The sequence below is a fragment of the Plectropomus leopardus genome, chromosome 14 (assembly GCF_026936395.1).
Source record: "Plectropomus leopardus strain MGB_pleo_1.0 chromosome 14, ASM2693639v1, whole genome shotgun sequence".
Lineage (NCBI taxonomy): Eukaryota > Metazoa > Chordata > Actinopteri > Perciformes > Serranidae > Plectropomus > Plectropomus leopardus.
In genome coordinates this window covers 25,764,843-25,776,709 of record NC_142189.1, presented here as the reverse complement: position 1 = coordinate 25,776,709, position 11,867 = coordinate 25,764,843, and the positions used below count along the sequence as shown (strand labels likewise).

General features: G+C 38.3%; 1 protein-coding gene across 1 annotated transcript in view; it reads right to left on the bottom strand.

Moving 5' to 3' along the window:
* Positions 1 to 656: 656 nt before the first annotated feature.
* The window catches only part of babam2 (BRISC and BRCA1 A complex member 2), a 98,340-nt gene continuing 87,129 nt past the window's right edge, over positions 657 to 11,867 (bottom strand). The window contains exons 9-12 of the mRNA XM_042500946.2: positions 4,350 to 4,420; positions 4,108 to 4,190; positions 3,817 to 3,970; positions 657 to 1,638 (exon numbers count right to left, since the gene is read on the bottom strand). Of these exons, the coding sequence (XP_042356880.1) occupies positions 1,575 to 1,638; positions 3,817 to 3,970; positions 4,108 to 4,190; positions 4,350 to 4,420 (372 nt within the window). The 3' untranslated portion in view covers positions 657 to 1,574. The remainder of the gene's footprint in view (positions 1,639 to 3,816; positions 3,971 to 4,107; positions 4,191 to 4,349; positions 4,421 to 11,867) is intronic.

The following is an 11,867-nucleotide window of genomic DNA, read 5'->3' as shown; positions in this document are numbered from 1 at the left end:
TTTGTTTAAATGTTATTGTATGTAACCTTGATATCTACTCTTTTCTACTCTTTTTTCTTTACTGAAAGCCAAACGTATGGACAGGAGTTGGAATCTAGTCGTAGCTATAATCTCTATATGTGAATCATCAGTTACTAAAGCTTGTTTGTAACAGGCTGTACTATGTTAATTTGCCTTGTCCCTATCAAATAAACTATAAAAATGAAGTAAATTGACACTGGCTGTATTTTATAACTCCTGGAAAAACAAAGCAAAGAAGAGGTGCAGACATTTAGTTTTCTCTCAGACAAATTGTTATTAAATATGTGGAGGGTGATCCTATGATCAGGGGTAGGGTTTACCAAGTATTGTTGGGACAGATTGTTGGGGTAGGGCAAAGTGTTCGAGATACATGACCCTACAGTTGGTGTTTTTTTTTTGTGGCACACTTCAATCTGAGCCTTATGAGAAATGATTGGCAAGATGGCTGTATGAGCAAGAAAAGAAACCCAAACTTGTTTCGTTTCCTGTGGGAAGACATAAAAAAGAAAAAGGAAAAAAAAAGTGAGAAGCACACAAGCTAAGAAGTTTTCAGGGTATAAAACCATTTACATTTTTAAACTATAGTTTCCAAAACAACCGACAGTGCAGACCAAGCGCAAACAGTGACACAGTCAGAGGTGACAGACTTGTTTACTGGATGGAAATTCCAACAAAACATTCAATGATTCACAGTACTGTCAACCTGTTAGTAAAAGACTTCACAGGGTTTTTAACGCTCAAATGGAACAAACGTACAAATAAAAGGCAAAATTAGTTGTGGATTATTTTAACATCTAGCAAACTTGACAACCATGAGCGACAAAGTAAACAAAGGTCGTTTGCATCATCCCTACAGCTCTTTGTGAATATTTAATAGTTTACATATTGTTTACATATCAACAAATATCCTTCACAGCACGGCAGCTCAAGATGGAGTGTTGCGAGCCCGAAGCCTCTGTGGTTTGACTGCTTGAAGCTAGGCGTCATTGGCACAATACAATCACACAATGCTAGTTATTGTTGGTCAGACTGACAGATTGCACAGGTCTTCACGCCAAGTTCCTGTCAAAGGTTTGGAGTTTCTTTACAAAATAAATGTGAACGTGTCAACCAATCGTAATTTCAAACTGATCAGAATTAAAAGTGTGACATGAGCACAATGTTCAGGTGTCTGCTATTTTCACATAATCCTTTACAGGTGGGGAAACTTCATTTTCACATTGCTTGCTTGTAAATTCTATTTCCTAACTGTTCAGAAAATTTATGAGTTTTGTTGTATAATGTCTTTGTTGTGGCATCTCCTTCTCAACGTCTACACCAAAGTGGCTTCTCACTACTTTGACTAAAACTAAAATAAAAGGTGAATGTACTGAGAGGCAACCATTTCAAGGTCAAACAACATGGAATTCACAGAGTCTGCGTGCAGTAAGCACACTGTCATTCTCACTGTACTGTGACAGTCTGCGCATACTCACATACAGGTACAGCAGACACACACTCACGTACACACTCCCACAGGCAACTCTCCAGGCATGTCATTAAGCTAGAGAGTACTAGAGTTTCCCGTTGGCAAAGGCTCCCTCTTGGAACTGAGGGATGAAGCTCTTGAAGTACGCCCTGGGTGAGAGACAGAGAGAAAGAGGGGGAGGAGAAAGAGAGAGAGTACAGCAAATAAAACATCAAAATGTGACAATAATTGTGTTTCGACTGCTTCAAAGCATCGAACAAACTCTCTGGGTCAGTCGCAGCCCCAGCGTGTATCAAAGTGCAGATGAAAGGCAGAGTGTGTTTACTTGTTACAATTACAACACTGCATTAGATATCTACTCTGTATGTGATAACACTTTTGAAGGAAACACAGGAGACAAAACTCAATTGCAAGTAAAAAAAAAATAAAAAATCAAACAAAAAAAGTCCACAAGGTATTAGTCACATGTGGTGCGTTTAGGTTTGTGTGTTTGCTCAGCTTAGACTTCAAGAACATAGTGATGTGTTTTTGGAAATTAGTCAGTTTCTTGTGGAGAGTGACATGAGAAGATTGATACCACTGTCCTATCTCTTGGCTCAATATATTGGTTTTAACATCAAGACAAGAAATATATGAAAAATCTGCCAGATTCACAGATCTGATGAAGACTGTCGTGCTGGGGATCATGTTTCACCAGGCCAAATGAAGCCAACTCACCAATGAGTGACATTGCGTTTGAAGTGGTAATAGGTGCATTTAATCAAACAAAAATGAATTGGATGAAAAGACTGAGGCTGTATGGGTTAAACGGTCAGCTGTCCATTGGGTAAGCAGCAGCACTATCAACCCCTAAAAATGTATCAATGGCTTGGGTATTCAGACACAAACTTATAATAGATTTTATAATATATTTACTTTTGATAAACTAGGGTCTTGTCATATATGAAATAATAAGTCTTATTTACTTATTATTGTAAATGAATATTGGCTAACCAGACAGTTACCTTGGCTAGCCTTCTGACCGCCCTTTAAGTAAATCCCTATGTGGTTAGCAAATTAGCTAATCCAGGGGGCTAATTTCTCTGTTCAGACTAAGTGTTTAAAAAGGGCTACTAATATTTGGAAATGTTTAGGAGGTTTGTTCTGCTTATCCCGATATACATTAATAAAGTGTTTTCCTGAATCTCTTGGTCTTTGGTTCAGTGCAAAGTTAGTAAGACCTATAGTCAGGATGCCTTTAATATGAGAACAATATTCGGCTGGTATAATAACAGAATTTTCCTTTGAACAATATTGGCTGAGCCAAAGCTGTTGTAGTCAAATCCAGGAGCTAACAGATGGTAGTCCAAATAGGTTTGCAGATTTTTTTTGTGGATTTATCAAGATAAACAAATGACTAACAAACAAATGAGTAAATAAATAAGTACACAGATAACCTTTGAGCTAAACAGATTATGTTTTGCCTTCTGCACCTTCTGTAGTCAATGAGATCTTTCAAATATTTACCGCAGTTATTAACCTCGGCCATGCAAAAAGCAAACACTTCTCAGGCTGCAGCCGACGCCTATAGATTCACTCTTATGGGGTCAGACAGGTTTATGTTTATTGAAGGTGGAATGAAATCTGTGAATATCAACAAATGGCCTGTGTGAAGTGCAGTCCAAACAACATGGTCTTATTGTATTATATATCTAATGCAAATGATTGTGATAAATTCCTTTGTGTTACTTGTCAGAAACAGTTTCACTTGGCTTTGCAGTCTTGGAAGAATTGTCCTTAAATGCACTTAAATCTGTGGAGGATGGGGGTGTTTCAAGACCTGCAAAGCATTCTGTTGCTTTTATTTTTATGTAGATGTAAATGTAGTATTTCATTTTGACTGTGTGCAAAATGTGTTAAAAATGTTAAGTTAAGCTTAACCCTTTAAAACCTGAAGCGACACCATGCTCTTGTGCCGTTTGCCCATTGCAAAAAAGGCAATGAACCACTTGGTAAGAAATGCTCCACAAACTGTAACAAATTAGTAGATTTTGACTTTTTTTTCCAGCTAGGAAAAAATGTCAAAGGAAACGAAAAAAAACTACATTGATATTTATTCAAATTACATATCTAAAATTATGTTACATCATTTATTTTTATTTTAGAATTTCAGGTTATTTTCTTGTTTTTTTCCCCTAATTTTTGGGTAATTTCTTCTTTTATTCCTCATTGACTTCTTCCCATGTTTTTAAAAAAAGTGAAGCCAGTTTTCACAGGCTTCAAAGGGTTAAAAGTCTATAGAATCATTCCTAAACTTCATTGGATCTAATAAGTCAGGATCTACTCACTTGGCCCTCTTCGCCATCTCATTGCCGTCCCAGCGAGGGCTGTAGGGATACGACTTCTGCACCTGAGAATAGAGCTGGCCACTGTTGGTGAAGTGATACACAGACTGGAAGGTGAGAGTGGGCTGGTCCCTTGGGAAGTACAATGGGAGATCCACTGTGAAGAGCAGAGGGACCGGAATGTGTAATAGTAGTAGAGAGGGGAAAAAAAGGATCATAGGGTAAATGCACCAGAAGTGATCAAGGCAGATCAGAAACACACCCCAGTATAAATGTGTTTAGGGACTTTCCTACCATGTACTAGGAAGCAAAAGTCCTTCCACATTAGCAGGAGAGTGAGTTTTGTAAATCCCTCAGCATCATACTCCACCACGCCCCTGCAATACACACAAATTATTTCTGCAAGGTCTCACTGGTTCTCATTTTACATTAATAGTACTTTGTGGTAAAAAGACAAGGACGGTGATGATGAATGATCGCTGAACACATGCTGTGATCACTTCAATGGAGGATATGGTCCCCTGTAGTTGACTCACATTCCAAAGTGGCTGAGGAAGGCAGCGATGTACTCTCTCCTCTTGTGATAGCCTTGGATGACATACTGAACCTAGAGGGAACAAGTGAGAGGTTCAGTACACAAAATCAGGAATTGGAAAAATGCATGGCAACAGCGAAAAGCATTAGAATCAATTAATAAGGCAGACCCTTGCAAGAAATTTTTCTTGCGGGGTTCTGCTTCCTCCTTCCTAAAATCAGCACAGTTTCAAGGTGGGCACCCAAGATTAGTGGCCAGAAAAGTGTTTTTTATAGAACATCATGATGTGACAGTGAAGCTGAGCTTTGACCTTTTTGGATATAAAATGTCAACACTTCATTATTTTATCCTATAAGACATTTGTGTGGAATTTTGTCATAATTAGCATAAGAATAGTTGTTTTGTGGACAAACGCATGTTTTGTGAGGTCACCGTGACCTTGATATTTGATCTTCAACCACCAAATTTCAATCAGTTTATACTTGAGTTCGAGTACACATTTGTAGGAATTCTGAAGAAAACTCTTGAGATATTGTATTCAGATGAATGAGACAGACACAAGGTCATGGTGACCTTGACCTCTGACCTCCACAATCTAATAAGTTTACCGTTGAGTCTAAGTAAATGTTTGCGCCAAATCTGTAAACAATTTGCTCAAGCTCTTCCGGAGATATCGCATTCACAAGAATGAAACAAAAGAGTTTACAGTGACCTTGACCTTTGACCAATGACAACCAACATCTAAATATCAATACCAATCCTTGAGTCCATCTGGATGTTTGTGTTAAATTGTATGAAATCCCTTCAAAGAGTTCCTGCAATATTGACAGATATGGACAGACAGACATAACCCGAAAACATAATTCCTCCAGCCACATCTATCTCTAGTGTGAAGGCATAAATACATATTGTATTAAGGTAATGCTGTACACTGCTACAAAATGCTTTTTTGCTGTTAACACTTGATGTCAAACCACAGACATTAACAGTGTAGTACATAAAATCATATTTATTTGCTAGCATCTGGTACAACATTTTTTTTAAAAAAGATTTTAAAGAATTCTGACATTTTATCATTAGAAAGCACAGGAAAACATCAAAAGACGGGGAGATGACGTGAACTGTAGACGTAATGATTGCATGACTCTAGGTCTTAGTACCCCAGCCTGGAAGAATACCCTTGCAGCAACAGCGTTTGTTGGATTCCCGGTTTAATGAACAAGAACAATGTTTTCAATTTCATCAACTGCATCCCTCTTTTTTTTCCCTCAGCACATCTTATCCTGCACACATGGTTTCAGGGTCTGTCTTGCCCTGAATTAACCCTTAACAGGCAAAACTAACTCAGTCTGTGTATAGCCTCAGAGGAAATGCTGGCAGTACTGTACATAACACTGGAGCAGGGAGGTTTTCTGAGCCAACCTACCCAGAATGTAAACAATGCCTCGGCCTGTAGAGAGATTACAAGAGGTGAACTTTCTAATGGTTGCTTTCACTTTTAAACCAGACGACTTAGAGCACAAAAGTGGCATTACATGCAATCTTTGTACAGGCAAATTTAAATGTCACAGTACAAAGTACAAAGTCTTTAGCTTAGTGCTTGACAGCTAAATAAGCTGGTGTTAAAAGCTCTACCATAGAGTCTGTCAAATGCAACAAGAAAAGACTGCCTATTCAAAGTGCTGTGTTAATTTTAATATAACTTCTCCAATTCACCCAATATTTTATATGGGGCCTCAACATCCTTCAAATGAAGGATCCTTCAATATAAAATATAGTTACCATTTTAGTTTTTCATTCATCTCATGAGCTACATGTATGATTAGCAACCTTGTGCATCACTTAGGAAAAGGAGGAAAACTCTGAAACACCCCCAAGCCACTTATCAACTGGCCTTTTTGGTAAGAGGCGACAGGTTTTCAAAAATATATGAGCTTACAAAAAACCAGCAGTGAGTGAGTGAGTCTGAATTTAGACAGATGGGGGACATTAAAAATTCACAATAAAAAAATCCCAAACAACCAAAAAACAAAACAATCAATAACTCCTCAGGAACTTTTTAACACATGCACACGGGAACAGGTTCTGAACAGTGTTTAGCACGTGTTGACAGGTGTGATTAACTATTATCTTTAAGTCCAAAGAGAAGGTCAGGGCTCGCTTGACTGCTGAGCATCCTGGGCAGGTGAGAAAGCCTGCAGTCAGCCAGCCAGCCATGAAGGTGACCTGCTCCTTTCACCTGGCAAGGCTAAGCCTTAGCAGGATGGTTATATATGACCTGGGCCCTGCTGGCAAAGTTCACATTACTGAACAATGAAAACACGTGATGCAGAATTCTCTCAGTCTTCAATTAGACATTTTATCAAAGGGGCATGGATAAAAAGCAACATTATGACGTCCATTTCACCACACCAGTGGAAATATTGTAATATATAGAGCCGGGTTCCAATAACTGAGTGGCTTTTGGATCTGGTTCAAAAACACCATGACTGACAGACTTTACTGTGGCCACTATTAGAGGAGAACAGCCCTACTAAAAATGAAAAAGTCTTTGTTTTGGGCTTTTAAAAAAAAATCTGTGTTCATATGATGACATTGTAAGAACGGTCCTTGTTTAAACTGATCCACAAAAAACAACCGGAAATGCTGCAGTATGCATGCCAGGCCAGTAGTTGGCAGTGTAACTTTGCAATGACTCACCAAAGAAGAACACCGCATGCATGTGCAAAATGCGGCCGTGACGTCACTGCTCTCACAGGATCCATGCATTGTCAATTAACACAGCGACAGAAAGGGTTGTGTTTTCAAAAGATTATGCTCTGGAAACCAGTTTTAAAAGTTTGCATTTTCAAGCCCCAAAAATGCCGTTGTCATATAAACGAAAGGCCAGACTAAAACAAAAGTTTAACATTTCATGCAAGAACCGTTGTTATATGAATCCGGACTTAAACAAGAGTTGATCATTAATAACTTAAGGTAATAGCAAATGTTGGAAACACTACAAAGATTCAATGAGACAGTTCAGAGGGTTTGCATTTGATAAGCAGATTCTGCACTGGTTTTGGATTCAATAGAACTTTATCAAACCTCAGGCTCAGTTTTGCATGAATTTGCAGAGCATTTGACTTCAAACAGGACTGAACAGAAATCCTCACTATTAGGGGAGGGACTCAAGCAAACTCACATTAAGATATGATGTTTCCCATGATAAAAGTTGATATTATACAGTAACACAGGCATGTTGTCATTAGAAATTAAGACAGTTCAGTCAAAGGTCTACCCTAACCCTAATTAAGTTTATTTCATTTTAACTTTCAGGGGGAAGGAGAGGAGAGGTGCTTTATCACACAGCAAAGGCCGCATATTTAAAAAGTAAGATGATGAGTAGATTGTTACCTAGTAATTAAATGATTTAAAAAGAAAATACGTCAGGATCTGTTTGACTCATCTCAAGATATGAAAGTGATCAATCACATTGGAAATTCACCTTGCAGTACTTAATTAAAGCATGTTGTCGGCCAAGAAATAAATTCTTCACGTTTGAAAAAGTGGATTAAAGTTCTTAATCAGTCACAGTCAGGTGGGGATGTGTGCCGTTAAAGCTGCAGACTTACGTTAGTTTGAATTTCAAGAAGTGCACATATTTCAGTCAATAGAGACTGCATCAGTGAGAGGCTTGTTTAAGGTTATTTAACAGCCACACTCGTATTTTAATGTTAGGTAGATGGATGCTTTCATCCACCTTGGGTTTGACGACATAGGATTTTATCAAGGATCGTGGCAAACAACACACAATAAGGTGATATTTGGTAATGTGGTAATTTGGTAATGGGTGAATTTCTGTATTGGGATAATCTTGAATATGGTGTCCAGCACCACCCAGAGAGACTGCTGGAGGAACAATAATAAAAAACAAGCTGCATACACACCGACCTCAAAAAAAATGCAAAACATCTTATTTAACCTTGGTAAATCTCTCAACAAAAGATTTAAAATAACTGTAAAAGAGGCATTTTGAATTTGTTTTTCACTGAGAAGGTTATCCACAAGGAAAAAGTGTGCCGTATCTTAGATGCATTAAGAATATTTATGTATTAAGTAAATGTAGGATGTGAAGTGACTTAGTGTTTTAGTACCATTTTAAGTTTTAAGCATATTTTGATGATTATTTAGATAATATCAAAAATTGGAATCGTTTTCACCCGAACAACTGCAGCATGAAATTTTCATATTGTCCTATGCACCACCTTTTTAGAAATAAGAGCAGTTTCAACATTCACATATTGGCATGAAAGGATAAATTGGGTGTCTTTTCTGGCAATGCACGAAATACGTGATGAAATACGTAATGTGATATTGGTGCCAATGCATCTACTATAATGCACAATAAATCTCCGTATTGCAACACATTGATGGTTTTTTTTCTCCCAGTCCTAAGCAGTCAAAATGTGTAGAAAAACAGTGAGGTGCATTTGAGGACAGGATATATCATGAATAAAGCTGGATACGGCATTGCCTTGCCCGTTGCCACTGCATGGTTGTGATTACTCATCAACCATGTATGAATGACGGCATTTTGTGAAAGAAGAAAGTAGTAATCTCTGATACACACAGTTGTGTGTGTGTGTGTGTGTGAGACGGGTCTCATATCTGCAAGAGCTCTTAAACACAGACACGCATTGTGACTCAGCCTCCTGTTCAATTATGTTTACATGGGACAGTAGAGCTTTCTCAAAAGCTGCAAGGCCACATAAGCTGTTTATCTAGTTACACTGTGTGTGTGCATGTGTGTGTGTGTGCGTTTTAAGGGAACTGTGGATCACTGAACTTTCACACCCTTACAGAGAAACCTCCCACCCCCACTGCCACTGCGACTCGCAGCCAAGTGTTTTTACTGGCTGCCTGGAGGTTTGAGTGATGCAAGACAGGTGATCTTGCTCTGCAAGTATTCAAACCTGCCTGCACCTATGACTCCCTCGCCTGCTTGTCCATTTATTGTGTTTGTGTGTGTGTGTCTGTGGGGAGTGTGATGCAATACTGGCGGAAGTGCTTCCTGCTGAGAGATAAAGAAATCTTTTTCTCTGTTACATACGCACTGATGCCACCCCAGGCTTCATGTTATTAAGAGTGACAGATCTGTTATCTGACTACAAATACATTTTAATCCATAATACATTAAAATTTTTGTTTTTTGGTGATCTGATAAAATCCACATGGACATAAAAAGCCAAACACCAAAGGAAAATCGCACTGGTAAAAAAAGAATGACGAAAATAATATTGCAAGAAAGGAAAAAGTCATTGCACAGATCAATCTTGCATATAGTTCATGTGTTTTTCTTGAAAGCAACACAGATAGTGAAAGCATAGATGCTTGCCTTGATAACGATTGGAAATTGCCCCCCTGTGCAGAGCTTAGGGCTGGAGCATAAGAGAAAAAGGATTTTGGATGGTGCACAGAGTGGAGGTTTTCGAAAGTTAGAGTGTCTCATTTCTATCTGCAAGCTTGACAATGGAGTTTACAAGGTTCTTTTAAAAGGTAACTGAGAAGTCATACAAATGTACCACTCTTGTAACATTCAAATACAACGCCGCTTTTTCCTTTTGTTGGAGCAAGCGAAGAGTGATATTGAATGGCACAGACTAGAGTGGCTTTGAGCAGGGGAACAGACTGAAATTTCCTCAAGGCATTCTTGAGATTTTGTGTTTAGAATAATGGGATGTATGTACGTACATAGGCACAGATGGATGAATGGATGGACAACCCAAAGACATAATGGCTTCAGCCATGGCTGTTGCAGGTGTGGAGGCATAAAAACTAGTTCACAGTTGATTTTTAGGGTGCAGTGCAGAGCAGCGGAAATTATCTAGCCATACACATGCACTAACATGCACATGTGGCCGGGCAGTCTACCACAACAAAAAACAGAATAGCTCAGATTACAATACACAGACCCTGACTTCATTCTCTGCTCAGGATACCATTACTCCTTTATATCTTTGCATTGCAAGTTGTGGTATGCTCTTATATTTATGTTCTGAATATAAAATACAGCTCCTTTAATTACTTATTACGGTGTTATTGTGCTGTTATACAAGTGAGATGCCACAACAGTATTTTTGGCCTGTATATTTAGTGATCACAGTGGCAGAAACAACCTGTTACCTCTTCAAATATTTGTTGTGTAGTAATATGTGCAACATCCAGGCGATCACTATGGTTTGTTGGCTGACTGCTTTAACTCCTACTGTCTACTCTGCATAGTATGTGTGAAGATGTAATAAGAATGCCAGCATTGAGAACATACCAGCCTTGTATTAATGTTGAGATTATTCATTACCTCAATAACATATCTATAATTAGAGATAAGTTGTGTACTGGTCCCTTGTAAAAATATCATAGAACAATGGCAATGAACTTAAAAAGTGTAAAATTGTTGAAGCAGAAACTTAACACATTTAATTATACTGCTTTCAAAATTAATTTCTCTTCGCTTATCTGTCACAGGCCAATTTCCTACCTGAGTCTAAAGAGGGTCGATCACACTGTATGCACACAGGAGATGATTGAAAACCCCAAAGGGCCTATTAGCTTCTGGAGATGATTTTCATGAGTAATTTTTTATATGGTGCAGATGCCAGGTGCTGCCGACACCCGGCATCCTAGTCACAGTCACAGCTGTGCGCACAGTATGTGGCAGTAAAGTTGCGTCGATACAATCATAGCATCTGGAATACGTGGGAGGAAATAATTGATGGTTTTAAAAGAACAAAATGACTGCACAGCCTGTCCTCGCACGAATCATAAGAATGATGTCTTCTTTCTTTACCATTCTTTGGCTTCAGTTGATGAATCTCACAAACAACAGACATACAGGAGCTGAATATTGCTTTGTGTTTCTGCTGTTTCTTTTTTTTTTGATGAATCTCTGCTCAGGTTACTTTTTAGCTAGAAATGACTCCAAACAATGTCCAATGTTACTTCTGCCAAATAAATAAGCCACATGTCTGTTACTAAACAAGAGACATAGCTAATTGCTACTTTATCCTGTCCAAGTGTCCATTTTAATTTTACTCCCTGTAATCTTGACCATCAAAAAGCCACAACAAATAACAAGAAACATTTTGAGACTCAAGAACAAGGCACAAAAATGTTCGCAAAAAAGCCTGAACTAAATGCACCAAGAGGACTCCTATACTCTCAAACGACAGAAGTGTAAAAGTCTGTTATAATGGTGACAGTGGTAATATTTAAAGGACCTTTATACGACATAATGAACAGCAAGCCACTGTTTACTTTGTAAAGATATAGTGGAGTAATGTTGTCCTACTTGTGCCGGGCTTGATCTAACCTCTTGTGCAAACGACAGAAGAATGTATGGTTGTGTCTGTTATGCTTGTTTTTTTCCTGTGATTTATTTTAGTTGTTCATTTTAGCTATTTCTGTTTTTACTTATCATTAGCCCTTAGATACTGTGCATGGTGTAGTGACTGGTTGGCATTTTTAATTTTGTTGTACA